We start from the raw sequence: 26,791 nt of genomic DNA, 5'->3' as shown, positions 1-26,791 counted from the left end.
AACTGCATGCGTAAGAATAGATGTCAAGCTCCACACACCAAGTTTGTATACTGCTTTGTCATTTTATTGTTCCAGAATGCTGCTCTCATGGATTGCAATAAGACAGAGCCTCGAGGATATCGGTTATGTGGCTGTGGATGTTTTCACAACTGGAAAAAGGGATGGCTTTCAAAGAACTCTCATCCTCCTCTTCACCTGTAGCTTCTCTAGCCTCCTGCTGAGCTCCCTGCTCCTCCTGTACCTCTTCTTCACCCTGAACTATGAGCTAGCCGTGGCTGGAGGGATTGCTGCCTGCTTTGGGACACTACTCACAGTTGCCCTCTTCCTATCAAAAAGAGTAAGGTGCTTAGGGACACTATTTGTGATCTCAATTTTCATGAAGAAGAGTCGGAACCTGCTCCTCACCGCTGGGACCAGTTTAGTAGTTCTTAGAAATATCCGCAACACCTTGGAGAACCTCACAGGCCTGGTCGGGAGTATGATTTGCAATCTGAAGGCCAAGAAAGCAGCCATCATCGCTCCGTTCAGTAACTACGTCAAGTTGTTGAAGTGGCTGGGGAACATGCTCAAGGGGGTTACAGATTTGGGGGTGGTGAACCTTGACTCCAAACTCAAGGTTTCACCCAGACTGGAATCAGAAAAACTGAAGGGGAAACTCATTGAAGCAGAGCAGCAGCTGAACGAGACTGTGAAGTATATGCAGTACCTTATGAATACAGTCTCCTCTGTGACCGATAAGATGTTTCCTGCCATCAGCTTCCTCGTGCTCATGATGTTTATAGCACTGTACATAAAAAAATACTGCAATGACATGAAATACCAAAATAGGTTTGTGAGCAGCAGATTTGTTCGCTTTGACGAGAAGCAGAAGGCGGAAGGAAAGCCCCACATCCTCCCACTCACACCGGAGGAAGAAAAGCTGTACACTGCTGTCCCCTCCGCCCGTCCCACCACCAGAGAGGGGAGAACTATGCTGAAATTTGGTGTTCCAGTTGTCTCCCATTTTGTATCTTGGGTCATATTTATAACTGTGGATGCCTTATTGTACTGCTTTGTTGATACTGTAACAACAAAGCTATCAGAGCTGGAACCATTCCACGTGCCGCTGTTAATGAGCATCAAAGTAAGCATGTTTGTGAAAGATGTGTTTTTAATGTTACAGTATTTGTTCCAGTCAAACAGCCACTGAATATTCATTTATGTTTCTTCTCAGGGGATTGCAACTTTGATAGGTATACCATTTGGTGAGGAAACCCATCAAAAAGACTTTTCCTACTCTGTGACCCTATTTGAGAAGCAATGTCTTCCTAAACCCAAGCTGCTGCTCTATAACTCTGTCGTGCCTTTGGCTGCCATCCTGCTCACACTGCTCATTATGGCTCTGATGGCTGCCAAAGTGGCCCAGCTCAGGCTGATGGTCTGTGAGCAGTTCTTCTCCACCGCTGCGGAGCAGAGAGTGCAATACCTGCACGCCAAAATTCTGAGGAAGAGATTAAAAAAGAGGAAGGAGAAAAACAACTGCAGCTCCACATCACTCTATTTTAAGGTATGCATTACTGTTTATCACAAAGTTAAGTTGGTAAATCTCTGTGTAGAATGCATAAGGCTGATTTGTCTTCTCTTTCCAGGCACATTTCTGGTGCCCGCTGCTCTTCAGGCCCAAAGAGGATCCGCAAAGTATCGTGTGAGGAAGTTATTCTTTCTGCTACATAAATTTTTTATTCTGTGAATGACAAAGCATACAAAAACACACTGCGGCATTGTGCTGCACTATTTTAGGATCTGTTCAAGGCTTTTTAATAGTGCTGATTGTAATATTCCGTTAAATAAGCTGCTTTACGTTATTTTTGATTATTCTGTTTACCGCTGATTCAAATCAGAACTATCTGGTAGAGTACAAACTGTTGGTTTTAAAACATGTCTCCAGATGGCTGATAAAAGTGTCCCACAGGGATCAATAATAGGCCTTCTACTATTTATACATAAATTATATTTATATGACCAATAATATATGACCATTTTTCATGCTGATGATAATGTTTTATGTGCCATCAGCTCTAGCACAAACCTGCGGTGTGCCTCAGAGCTTAACGTACAGCAAGTTAAGAGAATGCATGCAAATAGACACCACACAAGCAAATAAAGAAACACAAAAACTTCAAGTTGACTACATGTTCACAGCATTGAGAAAATGTGCTGGGAGAAGCTTCATAACAGAAACTGTTGCCAAGGGAAAAGTGATGCACACGGCTAGGACATGCAGTGCTCATTTGCGGATCATAAATTAATGAAGTCAGCTATCCATCAGTGGTGCTGGAATATGGCCTAAATTAAGGGTTTTTTTTGTGCTTATTTCAACATTGTGATGATATGATTTAGATATTATTGCAGATATCTGCTTTCAACCTAACATTAGCCTTTTCCTTATTATTAAATTCCATATTATCTGATTCATGGGATCACATGACAGAGAGTCAATTTTAATAACTTCATTAGCCACAAACCATGGCAGCAACGAGTGTATCCCAGCTGTGTGCATCCTGTTTTATTGGCTGTAAGCCATTTCTGTTGTGTTGTGAGCTTCTTGCACTGCTTTCTCTAATGCTGCATGTGTGTCATCAGATTAGTGAAGATGTTTCTTCATTTTCTTGTGTCTGTTTGCATGTGTTTTCTGAATTTGCAGTGTGCTGAGGTTTCAGGGCTACAGTACAAACCAGACCTTCTCCAGGTTACAGTCTGACCAGATTTCAAACTTGTTCTAAACTCCAAAAAGACCAAATGTATGCTTTTTCCCAAGAGCACTGAGCTGTTCTTACTCTGATCTATGCTGATTATGGAAATCTAATAAATACAGCACAGCATACAGAGTTTAAACAATCTACTATACTATCTTCATGGGATTGTGTCAATATCCTGTTTACAATTTGTACAGCTAAACTGGGAGACTGGTTTCTAGTACTATGCACTTTACAACTGGACTGAACTGATAAACAAATGAAGGACTTAGTACATTCTGATATTTTTTATATTTGTGACCATTTCAGTGTGTGTGTGTGTGTGTGTGTGTGTGTGTGTGTGTGTGTGTGTGTATGTGTGTGACTGCAGTGTGTTTTTTTTAAACTAGCCTGTACTTTTTATATTCCATGGAATATGAAAATAATAAATGCGTGTTGCTCGAACACTGTGCCCCATTACTTGTCTCTACCTGCACTGTCATTCAGCATACTTTAGTAGTTCATTGAGTTACATCATGTTACATAACTGGTCATTCTGCCAGTTGACAATGGTAACCATGGTGAATGCTTTATAGATGGAACACTTTCACATTAGTAATAGCCAACCAATCACAGACCATAAATGAAGAGGTTATAATTCAATTTAGTTCAGCTTCAATCAGCTCTCAGTGACTAGAAATTTCATTTTATTTGTCATGGACATTACATCACGATTATTACATAACAAGGCAGATGACAGTATTCTGTGATGAGCGAGCCCAAACTGTGACCATAATCCACTGCAGGATATACCATATATATTTAGGTTCAATGCCACAGTAATGCCAGCTAACCAAATATATTAAACATATTAAATCCCATAAAAGCTCTAGACTTGTTCAAGGCATTGAAATAAACAACTTGCATGTTTCATTTTACTTTGTACCTTTAATTTAAGTATACACTTATGGATTCATGGTGACTGCAGTGAATCCTATTATTTATAAGCTCTCGGCAGTATTTGTCTTCGATAATAGATCCTGCACCAAACAGCTTCCAGTAATAATAATCACACAGAGGCAGGTTTCTGTATTTTACCTCTGTGTGTCATGCTCCCCTGCAGAGTGTAGCACAGCAATATTTGCTTACATAATCTAAGACAGATGTCCCCTACATGCGCAGTGAACAGGACTGTCCTCTTTCCACTTACGCACTGTCGCTGTTCATTAATATCTCGCAGGTGTTACAAAGAGGTATGCATTTTTAACATCATGGTACTGTGTGTGTGTGTGTGTGTGTGTTCCTGTATTGTTACCAAGCTACCAAGAGTGATTGTGATTAGACCATGGGTGATAGTATGTGCAGTATGAAGGTATTTTTTTAGATTGAAGGACAGCAATTAAACAACTGGTTAAAAAAAAAGCTGACTATTTACAATCCTCAGTTAGGTTCAAGGTTCATGTATTTTCATTCTGCACAACAAAATGCAAAAATATCTGTATGGTAGAGTTCTGAGGATGAGTTAAAGAGTGTTAAAGCTTGAGGAAATGCTGCTCTGTGGTCTGGTGGTACGACAGTGGACACTTCTATATCGCTTGCCAGACGGCAGCAGGGTGAACAGGCTGTGGGTATTGTCTTTTAATATCCTTTGGCATCTGCACAGGCACCTCACTGATATCACTGATACTCAGTAGATAGGTACCAATGATATTCTGGGTGGTTTTAGTCACCGGCTGCATAGCCCTCCTATCCTGGGACGGGCACATTCCATGACACTTTGTAATGTTGTGAGTCGGGATGCTTTCTATGTCTCCTCTGTAAGTTGACAGGACTTTGGCAGGGGGGACTTTTGCTTTCTTAAGTTTCCTTGAGAAATACAGATGTTTTTGAGCTGACAGGATACTTGACCTCTGCCTGGTGAGCAGACAGAACTTACACTGCGTAATGTAAAAACACGACAATGTGCGGTTCTGTGTTGCCTATTTTTTTAAGGCAATGACCTACTCCAGTTTAGTTTTCCTAACTCTAGTAAAATGGTTTGACTTATAAATGTGGTTTCATTTATGAGGAATTATGTTGATTCCACATTTAATATGATTCATTACCTCCATTTTTAAAAAGTTGCGTCAACAGTAAAACATTTCCAGTTTATTCGTCCTTGTTATTTGACTTCTATGACCACCCGTTATAATCTATAAAAGCCTGTAAAGAAAAATCCAGTAGGGCAGTTCTCACCATTTTCAGTTCTCAGGCTCGACTGTACAATCCCACACCACCTCTTCCACTGTCAGAGACAAGAGGAAGGAAGTGCTACAGCTCAAGGATGAGTAGGCCTTCTGTGACTCACACGCTGCCACTGACCCGTGTGGCAACCTGATAAGCTCACATTATGTCTCAACTGGCCCTGCGGCATAATACCACGCCAGCATGCCAGCCCAATAGGAAGCTGCCACATGATGCTCGGTGACAGCCACAGACCTTTTTTACCATGGGAAGGAATGAATGCAGTCCATACATGGGCATAGATGGAGCGCATATGATAATGTGCCATCCTGCTGAATATGCAAATGCGGAGTCAATGTAGGTCAACAAAGTAAATCTTTATACTTTCACGCATTTCAGTGCATTTTAATGAATATTTCATCAAAGGGAAGTATGCTTTTGGGTGAGAATCATTAGCCCTGTTACCAATGGCAACAAATATTTAGAAAAACGGGAGAAAACGGAATCAGACAGACAGTTTTAAAAATTATTTTATTACACCATCACCACAGTGATATGCAGAGATATAGAAGTGATGAAAGGTTATACCATGAAATCATGCATAAGCCCTACATTCATTCATTACAGTGAATTACTTGATTGCATAATGCATGTTAGCGCAAATATAATTTTCCTCAGCACAGTGTGTTCTACCAACCTGTGTACTGAGCGCAGCTGGCCTGGAAACCTCACACAGTTAAACAAATATAACAAAGGTATTATCTGCCAACAGCACATTGACCTAAGTGTTAATCAGAGTTGACCTTAACGCCAACATCATTGCCTCCACTACACACAGTGATTTAAATGACTGAATAATGTATATATGACTTGCAGAAATATTTTGAGAGAGATAACTCAGAGCAGGTTAATTAGCGAGACAGCATTCAGCATGCAGCACTGCTTTGGCTTCAGTAGCTTCTGGATTGTACTGGAGACACACAGCTGGAGAATCAAAGTGCCTTTCATGTTCCAGGACAGTTGTTCATACAGAAATGACTTTGCCGTCATAGGGCTTTCTGATCACAGCTGTAGGTTGCCCCACCTGCAGGTCAAATACAAAGCAGAAGGAAAAGTTAAGTGACCTTTGTGTACAGTATCTCATCAGGATCTGGCTGCTTCAAATACAGCATATGTCTCAATTTCAGTCTTCTGAAAGGTGCTTTACACATTCTGTTTTAATTATGACACTCACTTAATGAACAAATAATGAATCAACATTATCAGTAAATACTTTTAACCGGGGCGTGGCTTTGAGTTTGAACGATGCTGCGCTTTAGCCAATCACAATGGAGGGGGCGTGGCCGAGACATGCAGGTGTCCCCAGGAAATGTGTGCCTATAGAAACAGCAAGCTCCGCGTCCATGGCGACTGCTCCAGTAATGCCGTCTCGTCAAGGTGAAAAAATTTTTTTTCCAGCGGATGTCTGAATTACAACATGATTGAGCTAACTGGAGTAGTTTCATGTCGTATCCGGCAACGGGAGGCTTTTAACAGATGACGTCCTGATGTTAGCTTTGCTAACTGTCCCTGTCAGCTGCAGCCACTGATGCTTTCTAGACATCGTGATTTCCCATAACTGAATAAATACCACACATAGCAACACAAAACTGCTTTGCTGGCTCAATCATGTTGTAACTAAGATATCCGCTGGAAAAAAATATTTTATTCACGGACCGTTTATTGAGTTATTACCTTATTTTTATAGTCTATGGTTATAGACAACGCTAACGGCTAACGTTAACAGCTAACGGTTAGCCCAGCTAATCTACGATAACCATATTAATTACGTGCACACAGAAATAGTAACGTTTGTTCAGTCATTGTGTTTATAGACTTAACAAACATCAGATTAGTCTACACGGTGATATAGTGACGTGAAAAATGTGATATATAGCTAAACTCTGCTGGTTTTCTACCCGAAGTATTTGTAAACAACACGGCGATTCCCTGGGGGCACCGCCGGAAGTGAAGGACGTGAGGCCCCTGCACTTCCGGTTAGTCGAAAAACTCCGGGCTGTGCCTCCAGAGGTAAAGGAAGAAATTTTTTTTTTTTTTTTTTTTTTTTACTGATGGATTTCCAGATTGGTCTGAAGGTAAATGACAAGACCTCTAAAGCAGATGACAAACATGTTATATCTTGTTGGTATAATTTGTACTGCAAAAATGACAAGTTGAGGTTTTTGGGGTGTTATTTCCTGGTCTATTCCTTGGGTGAGTGTAAACCTGTAAGCTGATGTTTTTTGTCCACTTGGAGGCATCAGAAACAAGTTGTGGCATCAGGTACGTTACAAATCTAAGATCAACTGAGTGGCGCATTTTTTTGCAAACAGTTGCATATTTTCGAATCCAGCAGATGCATAGCAACATCAGCATTTATTTTGAGTCATGTGTCTGGTCACCTGACAAAAGTGAGTCAAGTATTCACCAGCCGTTTGACCAAGTCATTGTTTAGCAAGTCAAGAGTATGTCTCAAGTCTTTGCACACAAGTCCCAAGTTAAGTGTCAAGTACTACTGATTGTCCTAAACAATTCATAATGCAGTCTTTACCAAATGTAATGCCATATTAACAACAGAGTAATAATATGTTAATTAACAAAAAATAGGAATGCTTTGTAACATTGGTATTTGTCTGTTAAAACAAGTTTGTTGGAAGTTGTGTCTCCATCTATAATTTTCAATTCAGCCTTCTTAACTTAAATTCATTACATATATTCTACTGTTCTTCCGTACTTCCATACATTAATTACTGTGTGAAGGTTTAGGGAAAAACATTAAACAATCACTGATCTAATTTTCTTACTTCACAAGAGAGTGATTAAAATCATAAACATGAGCTCATTATCCGACAAATAAACCATTCATAAATTCACAAGTACTCAAATTTAGCAAAGTTGTAGATTTTAGAAATACCAGTGATGTACAAAGCATACACCAACATGTTACCAGACTGCATCCAGGGGTTGTTTCAAATAAGAGAATGTCAGTATGAACTGAGAGGGAAATGTATGTTCACAACAAAGACCAGAACAAGTCAAACAAAGATGTGTTTTAGTATATGGAGTTAATTTGTGGAATGGTTTAGAAATGGAAATGAAAGTGTGTAAAACACATAACCAAATAAAAGAATTAAACACAAGATGATTAAAAAATATAAAACTGACATATGAACACCAGAAATGGGTTTGGGAATTGGGTAGAAAACAGGCATATTTAATGCATATATAGTTAGTTTTTGTTACTGTCTTGTACTGCTCTGTATAATTCAAAGGGAGCTGACAGAAATAATTAATGTTAAAAGGGGTGGGTGTAATAAGCTAAGTCTTCAGCCTACACCTTTTCAGTCCTGTTTTGTTTTTTGTTTATCCTTTGTTTTAAATCTAAAAAAAGACATAACTTAATGTTTATTTACTGTCTGTCTAGCAGTGTATTTGAGTTTTAGAAGTTAGAAAATGTCCAAACTAAAACTAAAACTAAACCTAAAACTAAAACTAAAACTAAACTAAACTAAACTAAAGAAGTTGTGTTGGAAGTGGTTTTTGAGTTGGTTAGGTTGAGTCTAAAGTATTTCAATTTGTGACTTGAGTCAAAGTCATACAGTATGACTCAAATTCACACGTTAGTATACAGTGGGTTTCTTGGGTTATTTCACTCAAAACAGCTGCCTGCAGTAGCTGAAAATGACACTATGAGAGCAATGAGATTGAACCAAAACAGTAGAGCTGCAGGCTGGAAAACCAAAACCATGAGCTGAAAGATGCTAAAACACTCCGCACAGCTGAGGAGAAATGTAGTCTCAGGTGAGAATTCTTTGTAGGTCTGTCATTGTGAGCAACTAATTTCACATTACACACCATCCTTTGACCCATTTTTAAAATAAAAAACTGATTATAGCAGCTTTAACAAATACATGTAGAGCTTGACTGACCTGATCCCTCTGCTTGACTCTTTTGTAAACATATTCAGAGAAGGGTTCTCTGTGGATGAATTTGCCATGCCCTGCTGAGGCGTTCAGCTGGCCATGCTCATAGACCACTTTGCCTCTGGAGATGGTGACGACAGGGACACCATGGCACTCCATGCCCTCAAAGATGTTGTAGTCCAGAGCCTGGTGGTGAGTCTTGGCTGATATCTTCCTGCCAGGACACAAAAACACAACTACAGGTTTGCAAACAGCTATTTAAAATAACTTTAGAACTAAACATCTTTATCACATAAAACTCTTATGATAAGTGACGTAATCACAGCATGCTTTCTGAATACCAAGCTGAAGACAACAGAAACCAACTGTAAAATTTTAATGTCCTTATCTGAAACTGATTGAATCAGGCCAAGATGTGCTCATACACAGCATCGAGCTGCTGCGGCTCACTTACTTTGCAGCAACAAGCAATATAGTGTAAATGTATTATTTACAACTTTTGCTCATGTGATGCTCTCTTCTCTAGAAAGGCCGGGGACGTGGAGAGGAATGAGTTTTGAAAAAGAGACACAAGACAGGCACCCAAACAAATTTAGCACAGCTGCAATAGAGTTTATTGGCCAAAATGATTAAATGATTTGAATTATTTATCTAAAACCACTCATGGCAGACATAGCTTTATTCAAGTTTTATGTAAAACTAATAATTTAGTACTATGCTTGTACTGCACTGTGTTAGTGCTATGATCTCTCTCCCACCACATGGAACAAGTTTGAATGGAACCAAATACCATTTTATGGTTTTTGTACTCTATTTATGTATTATTGTGCTACTCACTGGAAATACTATACTTTCTATTCCACTACATGTAACCAACAGCTACATTTACTAGTTATCTTGCATATAAGATTTTTCATAACCTAAAAGACACGTGATGAGCTTGTAAAATGCATTATTAGCAAATAAACTACCACACAATGTAAAGTGAGGTTGTTAAATGAGCTGTATTCGACATCAGAGCATATCTATCCCTCTGAGCCATGATTGTCTGCGCATGGCACTCAACATGGAGGTGGTACAGCTGGCAGCTTACAGTGCTAAGGGCACAAACAGTGCTAACAATGGCCACGGTGCTGACAGCTAATGATTTGAACGTGGGTGGGCAGCTACATTTTGGCAATGACGTTGTTCTGCCACTGTCGGTTGCCACAGATCAGCTATATGAGTGCAGTGCAGAACAGCGGTGAGCTACCCAGGGTGATACACACACAGGGAGTCACATGCACTAATATGCATGCCAGACCGTCTACCACAATAAAGAGCAGAGAGGCTCAAATTACGACACTTACAGAGGGAGCATGACCTCACTACTCCACTATGCCTTACATAGCAAATTGTCTTTTGCTGGTATATTAATGCTCTGAATGTAGCATGCAACTCTTTTAAAATTAGCTCCACCTCGACCAACCATAACAGCACGCAATATAAGATTCTTGACCTCTTGGCGGCAACAGAAAAAAGCCTTTAACACAACATGTAGCACCATTTAAATTAACACGGGGAACATAACATAGTTACCAAACATCCAGCAGGCATTTAGTTTAGGAGTTGTGTTTCCAGTCATTCTCCTTCAAACTCTGTTGTTTGGTCTCCACCAACTTTTGATAAAATATTTAGCTTGTCAGCTGCTGCTCAGTTTTTTAGAGCTATTTCACTGTAAACAGCTGCCCAGTGTAGCCAATAACAACGCCAAGAATGGTGACAGTGAACTAAAACTCTAAAGTTAGTGACGTAAAACCAAAACAGTGAGCCAAAAGACACAAAAACACTACAGAGTTGGTTGATATTTATCTGTGTGGTCATTACTACAAGTGACCCCTTTAACATACAAGAAGTCATGATCCATTGTTCATTAAAATTATTGAATTAAGTAGCTACAGAACCTGTGTACTTCCACCACTGCATGCAGTCACTAATAGTAGTAGTATTAACCTACTGCACCTCGTCATTAGGGTGGTTTAAGGGCTTTCTCGAAAATGCAGAAAATTTCCCAGAGGGAGAGCCAGTTACATTTTAGAGTAAAATAATCCAATGCTCTGCACAGTACAGAGTGATGAAAGACTGAAACAGCAGGGGACAGTGAAATAGATCTGACTCAGCCAGTGGATATCTTTTTCTTTTTTTTAAGTGAGCCCTCTTTCCCCCATTTGCACACATGCACATTTCTTGCTGACTTGTTAAGTCAGACATCATGCCCAGTATGCACTGACAAAAACAAGATGCGTCCTCATTATTCAAGTAGCCCAATTATGAGACACAAGGCAAGTGACTGAACTTCTTAGGCGTCTGTGGTTATGCAACCGTTTGTGGCCCCTGGTCCCGGATGTTATGGAGTGACACTTGCGCTGAGGGCAATTAATTATAAAGTTTCACAGATGAATTCACGGCTGCAGCAATCAAACACGAGACGCTGTCATGCTTGAAAGGCATTATAACATCCGCAGACACATGGTAGATACAGAACACACACACACACAGTGAGACAAACAGGTGATGTCCGAGGACAACAGGCCTGACAGGATTGAAAAACTGTAAATTCCTCCACAGTAAGAACTGTGAGGGTCTCACACAAGCTTTTTTAGTGTTACCAGTGAATTAATTCACAGGAAATTACACCAGAGTGTAATGTGTTCTTCTCCAATTCACATGAGCGGTTAGTGACTTCCCTGAGGGGCTCAGCCCAGATTCTGCAGCAAACAGAGCAGTGCTGTGCCATTCTAGGTTATATAAGACTTAGTGTGCTACAGTATGCAAGCTACTAGAATGCAAACTGTCCTCTGTGCCTGCATCTGTGCATGTGCTCCACAGAACAGCATACTCTCCGCTCTATATTTGAGACTTATAGAATGAGAATAATAAGAAAATAGAAACAATCACATGATCAGTTTTCATATGCAGCCTTGCGATATTCTGAGCAGGTTACTGAAAATAGCCTTAATGCTGTGTGTTTTATCTACTATGAAAATTGGTTTAACTCCCACGTGAAATATTCGTCATCTTTAAGATCCTCACCATGACCCAACAGCATCATCCCACTGATGCTGTGCACATCTAGCTTAAGTAAGAGTGTTAAAATCCTTCCTAAAAAAGATAACAAAAAATGGAAAAGAATGAATCATTCCAACAGTCTTGTTTTTTTACTGACAGATGTGATTCATATGTAAATTGTGTTATGCTTTAATTAGCAGCTGTAGATAAGTGATGATGACATACCCTGACTTCTGGAGAGAGCACAATCAGCTCTGTGTGTGTGTGTGTGTGATGAGGTGGCACAAGATGAAAGATACATCACTTCTCTTTTTTAGTTGCCTTTATCTATACCTTGCATGCTTTACTGCTAAACTTTATAAAGCCTATCTTATTCAATACTATGCTTGACACCCTGGAGGCATGCTTTCAAGCCTGCCCAATGTTTCAGCAGCACCATCTGCAGTCTGCATCTGCAAGCAGCTGCTGATAGCACTGGTAGAAATGGTTAACTTAGTACTAAGAGATAAGAGAGCATTCAGAAGTCATTGGAGTTGTACACAACTGAGACTTTGACGAACAGTGTCCACGAGTATTCCTTTCCTGCTCATTTCAAAAGCTTACAAACATAATGCTGGATGGCTGGAATCAAGTCCTCACCTTGTCATCTTGGGGTCCCAAATAACCACGTCAGCATCCGAGTTCTTGGCGATACGGCCTTTCTGTGGGTAGAAGTTGAAGATTTTTGCTGCGTTGCTGCTGGTGACAGCTACAAATCGATTCTCGTCCATTTTGCCGCTGTGCTGAAGAAGGAAACACACAAAGTAGCCAGTTGGAGAAAGGGGCCCACAGTGGATGACAACAAAATACAGAATTAGCAGGCAAAAGGTCAATGCCTTACTGCAGCAGCAAGCAACTCGTTTCTGCCAAAATATCATCTAATGTGTGATTTGTAAGCACTGTGGAATGTGGTAAATCTTCTCAGTGGCCTTGGTGCAGCCGAGCTAAAACACTGGCATCTTCACAACAGTGAGAAAATGCAACGTTGGCTTTCTGCAGCAATCTGCAGCTATTGTAGAAAAACAGAGACACTTTTAATTCAGTAAAAAATAAAATGAGTAGAATAGTTAGTGCTAACTAGGGCTGTCAAACAATTATCTTTTAAAATCATGATTAATTGCTGAATTTGAATAGTTAATCTTCACATGTTCAAAATCCCATTATTTTGCATTTCAAAACAGTTTTGATGTCCATATTTATGAGGTAAAGCAAATCTTAGAGTGTGTTGATTGGGATTCAAATGAATGCAAAGAAATGAACTTCATGATCATGACTTTTAAATTTATTTGCTTTAAATCAGTGCTGCACTGTGACAACAGTGTGGTCTTGAAACCATGACTAGGAGGCAGGAGACAACTTTAAAGTGCTTATTCTGGGAAATACAATATTGTTTGTTTCTGTTTGGGTTTTTTTGGAGATGATTACACTGTTCCAGTAGAGAAAGTGCAGTTACTCTGATATAATTTTGATGACTCACTGATGTCCAGTGATCCCAGGTTAATGTGACAGATTTTGCACTTATCAAGAGTTCCAGTGTAGTTGCTTTCTCTGAATCATACAGGTCCTGCTTACAGCTTTCTTGAGAACCGCTCATACAAACACCTTCACGCTCTAAACTGCACTTCTTTCGGTCCTGAGCAACACACCTCGGCCCCAAACAGCTATAGATGTATAATGATGTTTAGATATGAAAAATATTGAATTATGTTGCGATTGTTACTGGTTACACTGCAGATTCAGATTTTACTTCCAAAATGTAACAATTGTTGAACAATGTGATTTACGTAAACTTAAGCACGCTGTGCCTTCATTGCTTCATATTTTTCTCCTACTGCCCTATGCATCCTTGAACACATGCATTAAATTTTTCAACGCCTGTATGGCATAGAAAGAAATCAGAAACACTTGAAATCATGTAAACTACAGCAAATAATTTATTTCAGTGGTCTAAGTGCCACAGAATAATTTGAGTGTTGAAAAAACTTTCAAAATCCTGACAATTTGCTTTAGAAGACAGCCAAAGTCATGGACAACAGTCTGGCTTTGAATATGCTCAGATTAGGCATATACAGAACAATTTTCTGAGAGTGCAGTTATTGAATCTTTGGAGACACTACAGTGTGTAAGAGTGATTTTATTGAATATTTTTTCCAATGAAAATTCCCCCAAATAATGCAAAAGCACTTCATTTTGTAGTATAACCAACAGGAAACCATTGATATGTGAAGTGATTTTGGGGACACTACATGTCATAAGATTTAAGTTATTGAAAATGTTTGTACTCCCTTTTTGGTGTTGCACTTAGTATTCAGTCCCTGCTCACTGTCTCACAGCCGGCTGCGCTCATAGAGACACGTTATCTGTCCAGCTTGGAGGACAGCTCGTTTTGATGAAATGTAGTTCATTATTATTGTATGTGTCCCGTGCCCAAATCGCACCAAATTCGACACCGCACATCCTTGGTTCCCCAGAAATACACCTGCCAAATGTGAAGTAGTTCAGATGAACGGTTCTCGCGATATGTGGACGACTAACACACATACAGACAGATTCCCTGCTTTACAGTTAGCCTATAGTGGTGTGTCTGTGGCACTCTGCAATTACACCGCCTAAACACTGGTGGGGTTTCTGTAAAGTGCTGTGAAGTTTAAATCACACATTAAACATGGCTGAATAGCTTCAGTTTCAAACGAATTACACAAAACTGACATCATTATCACTCACAAGATTCACTAACAAAACACTTTTCTTTTGCTGGAAACGTTTTCCCCACAAATACAACATGCTAACGTTATTAGCACAAGTCTACAGCATTTTACATTGTATAAATTAGCCTAGCAGCTAGCAGAACATCCTCTGCCTATGAAAGCAGGAACAACAGCAGCATTTAACTAAGGTAAAATTACAAATTAATTACAATTACAACTCACAACGTTCACCGAAAAATTAACTGTCTTATGCTAAACACATTTTCCCCACAAATACAACATGCTAACTGTATTAGCACAAGTCTATTACATTGTATGAATTTGCCTAATGTCTAGCAGAGTTTCCTCTGCTTATATGAAGGCAGGAACAACAGCAACATTTAACAAAGGTAACATTACTTAAATCGGCTCAATTCCAATTCACAACATTAGCCAAAAAATGAATGGTCTCTCACTCAACACGTTTTCTCCACAAATACAACATGCTAACATTATTAGCATAAGCGTATGATATTTTACATTGTAGGAATTAGCCTAGTGGCTAGTGGACTTCTTTTCTCACGAGTCACACACAGGACTTGAATTGTAGGTCTGCAGTCAGTTGCCATCCATTTAGTAAATGCTGTGGTTAACTTCTTACATTTAGTTTCATCCACAGGTCTATGGCGACTCGCTCACTCAAAAACAGTGCCAGCTTTGGCTATGACATTGCGCGCCGACATCAGTCTGATAGTGGCATCTGTATGGCCAGCTTTTAAGCGGCAGCTCAAACTGGAAGTATTTTGTTGATATTCTAATTTAGTTTAATACAAGGTGCATATTACTTTTGAATTGTCAACTGAGCCATCCAGGTTTTTTTGGGGTTTTTTTTAAGTTTAAGGACCCACTCAAAAGTGCAGTGGGGTATTCTTAGACTAATGTTAAACTAGATGATGATGTCCCACTAAGGGTTAAAAAATGTACAATGGATCCCTGCCCACTGTTATGTCAATGCATAATGAAAGCCACAAGGCAGCTTGAAAGGGGCCCCTGTAGGAACCTTGTGATTTGAAATGATACTATGCATAAATGATGCATATTCCCCAAATTATTTGGCCTCCACACACGATGAGTAATCAATCTTGACTATGCATCACAGTAAAACGTATCAAGCTGACGTAAGAAACATGCAAACAGGGACTTTTAATCTAAAAAGCACAGTTGAACTTGTTATGTTGTCATTAGGCCAGTTTCATACATAATTTTATTCAGCCCACTGCCATATCGCTGCAAACTGTGTAATTACATGGATAATGCCAGGAAGCTACGTAGTAGCTGTTAATGGCACAGCATGCAGCTCACACTTGTGCTGTTTTAGACTCAAGTGTCAATGCTGAACACTGTCAGATAAAGTGTATTCATAATGTTATGACTTACCACTCCTTTCTCCCAGATGACAGACATCCTATCCTCCACTCCATTCACTCCATTTGGGATCTTGGTGAAGTCGTCTTTGCCGAGAGCCTTCTGGCACACAGAGAAGGTGCAGTTGTCCGTCCCCGTCACACTGAGATCATCGCTAGCACATTGATGGATAAAAACATGTATGGATGAATGACTGGATAGATGCTTGAATAAATAATTAAAAATACAAAACAAGTAGCAGTAGCCATAATTATTTAATAATTACTGAAGCTGAGTTAATATGCAAATTGGAACATTATGTAAATTCTGTCAGCTTCAGTGTCTTCTCCTGTGTCACCCTTAACTGCTGAAATAAATTTGAATATATGATGTTACCAGGATCACAGCGAGTGTAATGTCTGCCGTGTCCACACTGTAAAACACTGAGCTGCGTCTTTTCAATAAAAGATGCTACACACATGAAATGTTTAATTATTGATATCTGTGAGATTGGTCATATTTGTGCATCTGCTAATACGTTTTTATGCAGCCTGTAGTTCTGTGTCGGTGTTTGTGCTGACAGTGTGTTGTCGTCTGTCCACTGTGGAATGCGCTGTCAAAAGAGGAGCAGGCCATATATTATGAAGAGGCAGAGAAGAAGAGACAGCTCCATGTACAGCAACACCCTGGCTGGTCATCTGGAGACAATTACGTATGTACACTCTGCTGACATACAACTCTTAGATGTTAAAAACACTACACTAGAGTTTATGACACAAAGTCACTGAAAAGAGACTTGTTTTTAATGTTTTTTAAGGTGGAAAGTCTAAAGTAGTGTTTTTTGTTTGTTTGTTTGTTTAGGGCTGAAAGAGAAAGAGGGACAGGAACAAGGCCGCCAAAGAGGCTGACGGTAAGACAATATTTCTGTGGATCACAGCGTCTTTCCATGAAAACTGAATGACATGACCACATGGGATCACACTGGACTAATGTGAGATCACAGATTGTCAAAATACACAGAATAAGAAGCAGCATCTTTTACTATCTTTTATTGATCAGTGTTTTTGTTTGTTTGTATTGCAGCATCTGCATCTACATCTGAAGAGGTCACCCAGCAACCTAAGAAACTGCGTGTGACCCCAGTGTACATGGGTGTCACACAGGCTCCTGACACACAGACAGATGTGGTGCAGCCTTCTACTTTGCAGAGAGGTGTGATGGAGGCTCCTCCCAGGCAGACCAACCTGATTTGCCATTCCATCACACAGGCTCCAGAAACCATGGATGTGTGTGACAAGTGAGACCTGCCACAGCATCAGGCTCAGCCTCAAGCTCAAGCTCAACCACAGGCTCAGCCAAAGCCACAGCCACAGGACACGACACAGGCTCAGCCGAAGCCTAAACCACAGGACATGACACAGGCTCAGCCAGAGCCTAAGCCACAGGACATGACACAGGCTCAGCCAGAGCCTAAACCACAGGACACGATACAGGCTCAGCCAAAGCCTAAACCACAGGACATGACACAGGCTCAGCCAGAGCCTAAGCCACAGGACATGTCACAGGCTCAGCCAGAGCTTCACTCACTGTTTCAGCCTCAGTCACCCTCCTTTTCAGACACCTACCTATGTAATGTAGATCTGTCTGATCTACTTGATCTGTTCTGATCAGTCACACGCGTTGAGGGTGAGGTTGAGGTTGAAGTGAAACAATTCTCAAAATCCTCCCAAATCCATCTTCTTACAATTGCTTTATATTCTAAATAAAAAATGTTAATACTTTCATTTTACTTGTTGTTTTATTCTGTCTTTTATTCTAGACTTATGTTATGACAGTGTTATGAAATTTGGACTCTACGTGCTCATTTTCAAATTAATGTTGTTAAACAAAATATTGAACTGAAATAAACAGAGAACAAAATTTCCAAAACTTTAAGATGCCATTGTTTGTTTTAATCTGATCGGTCCACCTTTAGTTCACCTCACACCTTCAGATGACGACAGTCTACACCACACCTAGAAAATGTCTGCCTTAACACAGCTGACACAATAAAATACATATGTTTAATATATCAGTATTTTCTCAGTAACAAGTGCAACAAGTGGTATTTTAGCATATTTTAGGTTTAACCCTCCCACTGTTTTCTTTTCCCATTTTGCTGCACAGAATGGGATTCGGTGCTACCATCGTTGGGGAGATATATCATCAGGAGGGAATGCGCCGCAGAGAGTGCATCACAAGGAGTGAAGCTGCATCTTCTTTTCCTCGCAGATGACGGTTCGGGTTCATTCTCTCCTGTTGCGTGGTATGTGTGGTCCATTTGCAAACTTTATAACTAAAAAAACTTTTCACTACTCTCTATCGACGAACTACTAACACTCTCTGCTGTTTCCTCCTCCTTCTTCCTTCCTTCCGCTGTCGTCGTTGTTTTATTTATACATGCGAAACGCGTTCTCTGGCTGGCTGGATTGTCCGCTCGGGCTGCCGTACATACATGGCGGCGCAAGATGGCGACCTCTCTAAAGCAAGGCCCTTGCTATATATATATATAAAAGCATAATTATAAGGCTACGGAAACCAAACGAATTTTATTTTATAGCGATTATACACTCATATAAATATATTTACAGGTAGAATATTCAGATTCAGATTCAGATTTGACAGTAAACCATGCCAAATATTACACACTGGCCCTTTAAGAGCAGAGCTGTCTCTGAAGTTGCAGAGTTATAGAGTTATAATGTATGCTCAGTTTAGTCAAGCTTAGTAACAATTAGGATCCTCAACTCTCACTGTTGAGTCACAAGGAATAGTTTTGTCATTTTAAATCATGAGGCAGATAGATAGTTCTAGGATGAGATTTTCACTCACATCCCTTTACATTTAGCTAAAGGGCAAAGATTTAAAATTTAAATTCACTGTTAGTATGTTTTCATTTGTTTTGTTAGATTGGTGGTTTCAAACATTTTCTTGTGGCCTGTTACATGAATCATGCAGTTTGTAAGTTCAATTGAAGAGTAATTTTCCCTTTTCAGACTTTTCCATTTGACTAGTAATCTTAAGTGCATTAAGTGAGGAAATTATAGCTTATAGTGTTTGACAAAACAAGGCAAAACTTTGAACAGATGTTTGAATAACAGACTACACTGTACGGCAGAGATTCGTTTGTCCTTCCTTCCTGTTCTGCCAATAATTTGTGTGTTACGATACATTCCTTATATACTCTTTCTACTCCTGTATCTGCTTCAAAAAATGTAAGTTATTTTAATCCTACTACTTTCTATTCTTTTGTTTGCTCTGCTATTTACGGAAGCCCAACCATGGCAAATGTGATTTTATTACTATTTTTACACATATTTTATATGTGACTTTAGTCAGAGTATTTTTAACTTTTTTCTTGCAAATGTATGACTTTATAATCTAAGAGAAAGTTCTGTGTTTTTTATTGGACTATTGTGCGTGTAAGATCAGTCTGATCTTAATTGTTTTATTTCATCTGTGAAAATGGCAAAAAAAGTGTTTCTTGTTGTCATACTTATGTCGGCCACACAAGGCATAAATGGCTAAATGCATTCATATTTTCTTCCAGGTGAGTTTTAATCTCTCCAAACACTCTAAACACAAGGTACACATGTGTACATCATTACTCTACAAAAACCCAATTGCTCCAAAACAGACATGCTAAATTACAAGGCACACTAATCTGTGATGATGTTATTGGTTGTTAAGCTTTCAGTTGCACCTACTTGGCCAGTAGGTCCATGAGGTACCCAGGGGTGCTGGGGTCAGGTCTGAGGGGAGGACCCATGACGAAGCCAGCAGCATGGGCCCATTCCTGGTGCCAGTAGTGAGTACCGTCAATGCCCAAACCAGCTGCAATAGGCTCCCCGAATACCACGTGCCCTATAGAGAGTGAGCAAAAAAAATAATTCTTTTTTCAGAGGTCACATGCTGACACCAAAGTAAGTTCCACCTGCTGAAGAAGACTGCAGGATATGAGTGAACCTTGGGTTTAGAATCTTAATCACTTTCAACAGACTTTTCCACCATGACAACAAAAGAAATCCCATGGAGACATTGATTAATTGACCTTGTCACTTTTTTAATTAAAAGAAAAGACACTGAATACCAGGATCAAATATTAACACTGATATTGGTTCTGTCCTTTAAAAGGCCATGTAGGGCCATCATCTCCCGACCTTGCCATATTTCAACAGCAGGGGGCAGCAAGCCCACACTCACCATCTCTGCGTGCATTGGACAACACCTTGGCAGCAGATTTGCTCATGACATGCACCACATACAGGGGGCAGTTGACCGCACTGGCGATGGTGATGGCTCGCTGGGTGGCTTCGGCCTCCACCTCCTCCGGCCGACACATCTCATGGCCCTCTGGCCCCGTGATGCCCAGGGACAGCATCTTCTTAGCCCCCTGTCGAGTCCCAGCGGGGACAGGGACAACAAGGAGAGCAGAAAGGTTAAAGGAGATGGAGGGATAACAACAGCAGAGTATCTGTCCAGGCAGAGACGAACACAATATAACTAACACAGCTGTAACTGAACTAACATCAACCAATAAAGTCAGTGCAGTGCGTTAAAACATGTTGACCCTTATGTGTTGAAATTGGCTTTACTTACTTATTGCTTGTCGTCCCACAGACCCCAACGGTGTATATGTATATAAGATAATAATTGCAAAATCCCCCCTTTTCTTCTAATCTTTTTAAAGTGCATTTGTAGACAGGTATTAAAGTGGTGACCCTTCCCTTTGTCACCAACTGGATTTGCACATATGATGAAATTGACAGCATATGGAAATGACAATAAAGCAACAAGTAAGGGAATATTTTGTGTTTTATATGTCATATGTGTTATGCATGAACAAATATATATCAGTTTTGTTTTACAAAAAGTAATTCATAGACAAAGAAATGTACAGTATGAGTATCTTATCCTACACAGTTGCATTAGAGGCCAACTCTCTGTTCGACCTATTATGAACAATCTGTTCAATAAAAGCAATCTTAATAGTTATTTTGGATTTTAGGGGGAGCAGTGCTACATCAAATATACAGCCAGCACCAATCACAGATGAAGAAATTATCAAAATACACTGTATTTAACGATGTTGTACAGCTAGAGAACCCAAACAAAAGTTATTTATGTTTTTTCTGGAGACTTCTGAAATGTCATCAGTTCATGAAGTACCATGCTGTAATCATGTGTTCTCCACCACTACAGACCCACATTTCACATCTTTGACATTTGCTGCTTCCTAGTGGTGAACTGTTGTCATGACATTTAAAAAAAATTGAATTGGAAAATACAAACACATTTCTGAGAAATAATTGGCCATTTTGACATGTCACAGCAAAAAGGAGGCTCTGGAGCCAGCACATCTAAATGAAACAGCACATCTAATTACACTGGTGCTTTTTTGGAAACAACATCTCAAACTACCTTTGGAGAAAAGGGCTCTTGATTCTTGGGACAGTCCTGAACTCTTCTGGTTAAACATTTTCTGCAGGTAATAATGGACAGAGCAAAGGCTGCTTTGGGTATTTCATCACATTACTTTGCTTCACATTTGCTCTCGTTATTACCACAGACAGTATCAATAGACCTTGAACCACCTGGAACATGCAGGGACCCCTGGTTTAGTCAACATGTTTCTTAATTCAGATTTTTCAGAAATTATAAAATGCAATTTCTGCATTTCTGTTACAGAATACCACTGAATTTTTATTACTATTACTGCCACGATGTCTCGTCCTCTGTGACACTTAACTGTATCTTGCATTGAGACACACATAGCTACCATCAGAGTTAAACATTAACCCATCAATATTTCTGGACTGTGGTGTGTTTACTCATACATTTTATTTATATGACCTGACTTTACTTCAGCGTTCCTGATAAAGAGGACAGCAACACAAATGCCTCTCTAGGCATGGGGTAATTAGGACTGATGAGCTGATTGAGTTCTTTTTCATGCATTCATTTCTATCAAATTCTTAATATTAACCATATTGCTTTAGCTTAGAATGGGAACAGAAATGGAAACTATTACTATTTTGGGTGAATGTGAATAGTTTTAAGTTACTAGAGTATTTGTTAGACTCGGTACTAACACATTATTTGCACTATAAACAGACATACTTCACTCTAGTTAATAAACAGATTATCACATTAGCTCCTACTAACCTCTGCAATCAGGTCTCCATTCTCAGCGTGCACCTGAGCTATAGCACCGATCTCCTTACACTGGGAGAAGGCAGCGTATAAATCACAGTCCTGCAGCATGAACACACCTTTATAGGCCATAAACATCTTAAAGGAATTGACCCCCTTCTCTTTGGCCAGTGTCTCCATCTCTTCTTTGACCTAAAGGAAAAAATAGTTTGGAGACATGCATGGAGGAATAGATCTGAGTACCTTTGATTCTCATGCGCAGTATCCCTCTATAAAAACCCTCTTTTTTATTCTAAACAGACATTTGTGTGTGGTGCAATTTTTATTTGGAATTGGCAAACATACTCATAAGCTGATGCTTTGGCAAAATGAGCTGCTGTTGTTTAAATGATGTGCTAATTCACCTTGTCGCTCCACCATGTGACAGCGACATGCAGCGAGTAGTCGCAGCAGACTTTGGGGTCAGCTTTCTTCCGCCAGCAGTTGTAGGCCTCCAAGAGTGACTTGCTTTTTTGGGGGATGACAAAGTCCATAATCATTGTGGTCCCTCCTGCCAGAGCGGCCTGACAAAAGACAAACATTACCACACAGACTCAAGTTAAAATTGACCTTAGTTAACCCTGCAACATACAGCACCTACCATGTATGTGAAGCCTATAGCGCTTGGTCTTCGCCAGGCATTTGTTCAGAATGCTCACTAATATTGAGACTGTAGTGTACAGTGTTGTTCAGTCAGTGCTGGTGAGAATATGCTGCTACATATTTGTTATGTTTCCCTTTGCCACATCATGACATTTTGCAGTGCTGTGACTGATGCATTCAGACAGAGACTCTCTGGCCTCTGTTAGTTGCTTCATGTCGCCCTGACACCTCAATTATAACACTTCTGACTGTCGCACTACTAATAAAGCTGACACAAACTGCTAATTTGTATTTGATTTATTATGACTCAGTTGTAAAACAGCCTGTTAAACTGCACTATACAAGGTGTAGACAAAATAACATACAGGAGGAACTCTGGTGCAAAGTAATATGTTTTGATGAGGTTCTTTGTTCAAAAATACATTTCTACACTTTTCGGATTCTGTGTGTGTGCCCTGTCCTTAAATCCCTGCCATAAATCTAAGTTAAGTCCAACAAGTTCAAAATACACTTCTGGTCAAAGCCTTCAAAATGAAACTCCAGCATATACAAATACAAAATAATGAATTACAAATACTACAAATGGGGCATCAGTAATAGCAAATTGAATACACTGCAAATTCTTAGACACCCAAGTTCATTACATTAATTTCTATGGCAATGTGGAAAGTGGTAATGCCTTGACATGCATACTATCATTTAAATTAACATGTACTGACCACAAAAGACTAAACATGAGTCACAAAACCTATGAAAAGGGGCAGAACAACTCCAAAGGGACACAAAACGACTACAAAGTAACACAAAATGATTACAAAGGGACATTCAACAACCACAAGGAGATGAAAAATGAAAAACACATAAAACAACTAAAAGGAAACACAAAATGACTACAAAGAGACACAGAACATCTAAAAGAGACATAAAAATACCCCAAGGAGACACAAAATGATCAAAACCACAATCTGACTAGAAATAGAGGCAAAAGCGCCACAAAGTCTGTGTCTTGCTCCTGTACGTAAGATAGGTGGTGGGGCTCTTTGCATATCTGTATATCTGCCCAGGGACCCACTGTCTGATGATCCTCATGACTGCACCTTAGTACATTGCTGACGTTCTTTTCCTTGAATATCTCGTCTCCATCTTCTACTCTTCAATTCAGGGGCAAATATTGCACTCCTCTAAATTTATTTGATAACTTTGGATGCTGACTAATTTGCAGAATCAGACTGACAATAGAAAATATGGTCACCAAATTAAAAAAAATATTATGTGTTAGTTAACACTGTATTTGCAGGAATGTGCGCAAGACTGACATGATACTGGTATAATTATGACATCACATCCTGTCATGAACATGAATAATCTCAATCACAGAGTATTTTTAAACTACAGTATTACTATTTGCACTCAAAGCTTTTGATGAAGTACTTTTGGTAGCTTGTGCTGCCAGTTTATTCTAATGTGACACAAGCAGCCAATGCAAGGTGGTGATGATGAGGAGGAGGAGGATGAATATGATGCCTCTGCTATTTTAAGTAGACTCGGCTTTGTAACTTGAAATAAATTAATAATATAAACAAATAAATCAATAAATAAAACTAAAATTAATTGACGTGAATATCAAGACAGCGCTTTAATGTGAAGGCAACACCTTTTAACTTCCGTTATTATTCTGTTTGTCTCAGTCTAACTTGACGCACTTGAATGCGTCTGGAGCCTCACTTTCTGTCTGCTGCAAATCAAATATAGTCACCTTGGTACCGATATAGAAGTCGTCCACAGCTGTGGTGCCCATGAATTCAAACTCCATGTGTGTGTGCGTGTCGATGCCGCCGGGGATGACCAGTTTATCGGTGGCATCGATGACTCGCACTCCCGCTGGGATCTTAAGATTCAGCCCAACTTCTACTATTTTCCCATTTTCAATGTAGACGTCACTGATCACGGAGCAGTCTTCATTCACAACTTTACCTCCTTTTATCAAGATCCCGCTGGGCTCTGCCATCCCTGCTGTGCACAACTGAGAGACTGTTTCAAGTCAATTAAAGAAAAGAAGCCAGAGTTTGTGCAGACTGGAGAGAAGTGACTGCAGCGGTCTGACACTCGTCTGTCTGTGCAGTAAGTGTGTTCAGAAACTTAACCATGTGGGTCAGTTCCAAAGTCCATGTGAGGACCTAATCCACAGATAGGCATTCAGGATTATTCAACTCCTGACACTAAAAGGAAAGGAAAACTGTGTCCTTCTTCAGACCCCGCCCTGTTACACAATAACAATGGGGTTGTATTTAGCTCAAAGGTCCGCTCGCTTCATCATGGTTTGGGTCATATTACTTTGAAATGTAGTCAGTTGCTGAATACAGTTTACATGGGGATTTCTAGTTATGTAATGCATTGGACTACAAAAAAAGTAATAATCTCAATGATTTTGGATTTCTTCAAACTCAAACATTGGAAATATTGCACCTTGTCCAAAAAGAAAATGGACGCAGGCACAAAAATCTGAGCTCCACAAAAACTCCTTTTTCCTCTTAAAACATCTCAAACGTTTCCAGTGCAAATAAAATGCATTTTACATATTCACGACTTACAGTTGTTAACCCTTATTAAAGGAACACATCAACCACATAATGACCAATATCAGTTACTCATCCTGTGTTACTTTGAATTGGTAAGGAAAACTTCGTTTTTCGTGCATGCAGTGAATGAAGAATCCACAAAGGCAATTATTCTTCATGAATTGAAGTAAACTGGGTCCACACATTACAACAGCAATGTAATGTTCTCTTTAGCTGTTAGTGAGTGTGTGTTAATTTCCTGTTTTATTTTGAAATCCTGTTGTTTTTGGTTGATGTTTAGTTTTACTTCCTGTCTTTGTTCCTTTCCCGCCTTTTGATCACTCACCTGTGACTGATTTGTAATCACCTTCACCTGTGTATATATACCATGTGTTTTCACCAGCCCTCTGCCAGATTACCATTGTCTCCCAGTGTGTTCATGCTTTCCAGCCCTGTGGATCTAGTTTTGTTTGCCTGTTTTTTTGGACTTTGAAGACTTTTGGAATGTTACTCTTGGAATTGCCTTCCTTTGGATTCTGCTTGAATTTTTGAGTAAAGAACTTTGACTTTCTGCATTTTTTTTGTCCTGGGTTTTTTTTTCTCTGCATCTGAGTCTTTTCTTCTGAAACGTGTCAGCAAAACTATTTCAAAACATCTGTTAACAACCCCTCTTACAACTCCAGCAATATCATCCAAGTCTGACTTAATCAGTCCTATCCTCAGTACTACCCAAACACATGTATTATTTGCTATGATAGTGACTTGTCTTAGGAACCCCATGTGCTAATGCGATGCTGCAAGACTGCTTTGAGTCCACAGACTGGGACTTGCTCTGTGAGCCACATGGGAAGGACATCAACAGCGTGACTGACTTCTTCAGAGAATACATCAAATTCTGTGACAACACCACCCTGCCAACCCGGACTGTGCGCTGCTTTCCCAACAACAAGCTGTGGATCATCAGCAACCTGAAAGTATTTCTTAATCATAAGAAGAAAGCCTTCGGGTCTTGGGACAGGGAAGAACTGAGGAGGACCACAGGAGGAAGCTGAGAGAGAGCAGGGACTCCTACAGGAGGAAGCTGGAGGCCAAGCTCCCACAGAAAAATGTGAGGGATGTGGGGACTGGAATGAAGGAGATTAGGCCGATTTCCAGTTTAACCGGTTCGGTCCGGTTTAATTTAATTATTTTTTTTAATTTGATATACTTTATTAATCCCTCTGAGGGGAAATTCAGTGTTTTCACTCTTCTGTCAATTACACACAGGTCCGAAATACACACATGCACAAACAGGACCTATACATGCACAAAGTGGAGAGATG

General features: G+C 39.8%; 2 protein-coding genes across 2 annotated transcripts; one reads left to right on the top strand and one right to left on the bottom strand.

The window, feature by feature from the left end:
* The first annotated feature begins 301 nt into the window (after positions 1 to 301).
* LOC126391667 (dendritic cell-specific transmembrane protein) lies at positions 302 to 1,688 on the top strand. Its single transcript, XM_050046565.1, has 3 exons — positions 302 to 1,006; positions 1,214 to 1,546; positions 1,629 to 1,688. Exons 1-3 carry the CDS (start codon positions 377 to 379, stop codon positions 1,686 to 1,688), a joined length of 1,023 nt encoding a protein of 340 aa, XP_049902522.1. The 5' UTR covers positions 302 to 376.
* Positions 1,689 to 5,449: 3,761 nt separating this feature from the next.
* Positions 5,450 to 25,110, bottom strand: dpys (dihydropyrimidinase). The gene is made up of 9 exons (XM_050046121.1): positions 24,668 to 25,110; positions 22,674 to 22,832; positions 22,282 to 22,461; positions 20,320 to 20,509; positions 19,824 to 19,980; positions 16,111 to 16,252; positions 12,587 to 12,729; positions 8,906 to 9,113; positions 5,450 to 6,021 (listed from the first exon to the last, which is right to left on the bottom strand). The coding sequence occupies exons 1-9, from the start codon at positions 24,917 to 24,919 to the stop codon at positions 5,962 to 5,964; spliced, it is 1,491 nt and encodes a 496-aa protein (XP_049902078.1). The 5' UTR covers positions 24,920 to 25,110; the 3' UTR covers positions 5,450 to 5,961.
* Between the last annotated feature and the right edge of the window lie 1,681 nt (positions 25,111 to 26,791).

This window comes from Epinephelus moara, chromosome 6 (genome assembly GCF_006386435.1).
Source record: "Epinephelus moara isolate mb chromosome 6, YSFRI_EMoa_1.0, whole genome shotgun sequence".
NCBI lineage: Eukaryota > Metazoa > Chordata > Actinopteri > Perciformes > Serranidae > Epinephelus > Epinephelus moara.
This window is presented reverse-complemented; position numbering and strand designations above follow the sequence as displayed.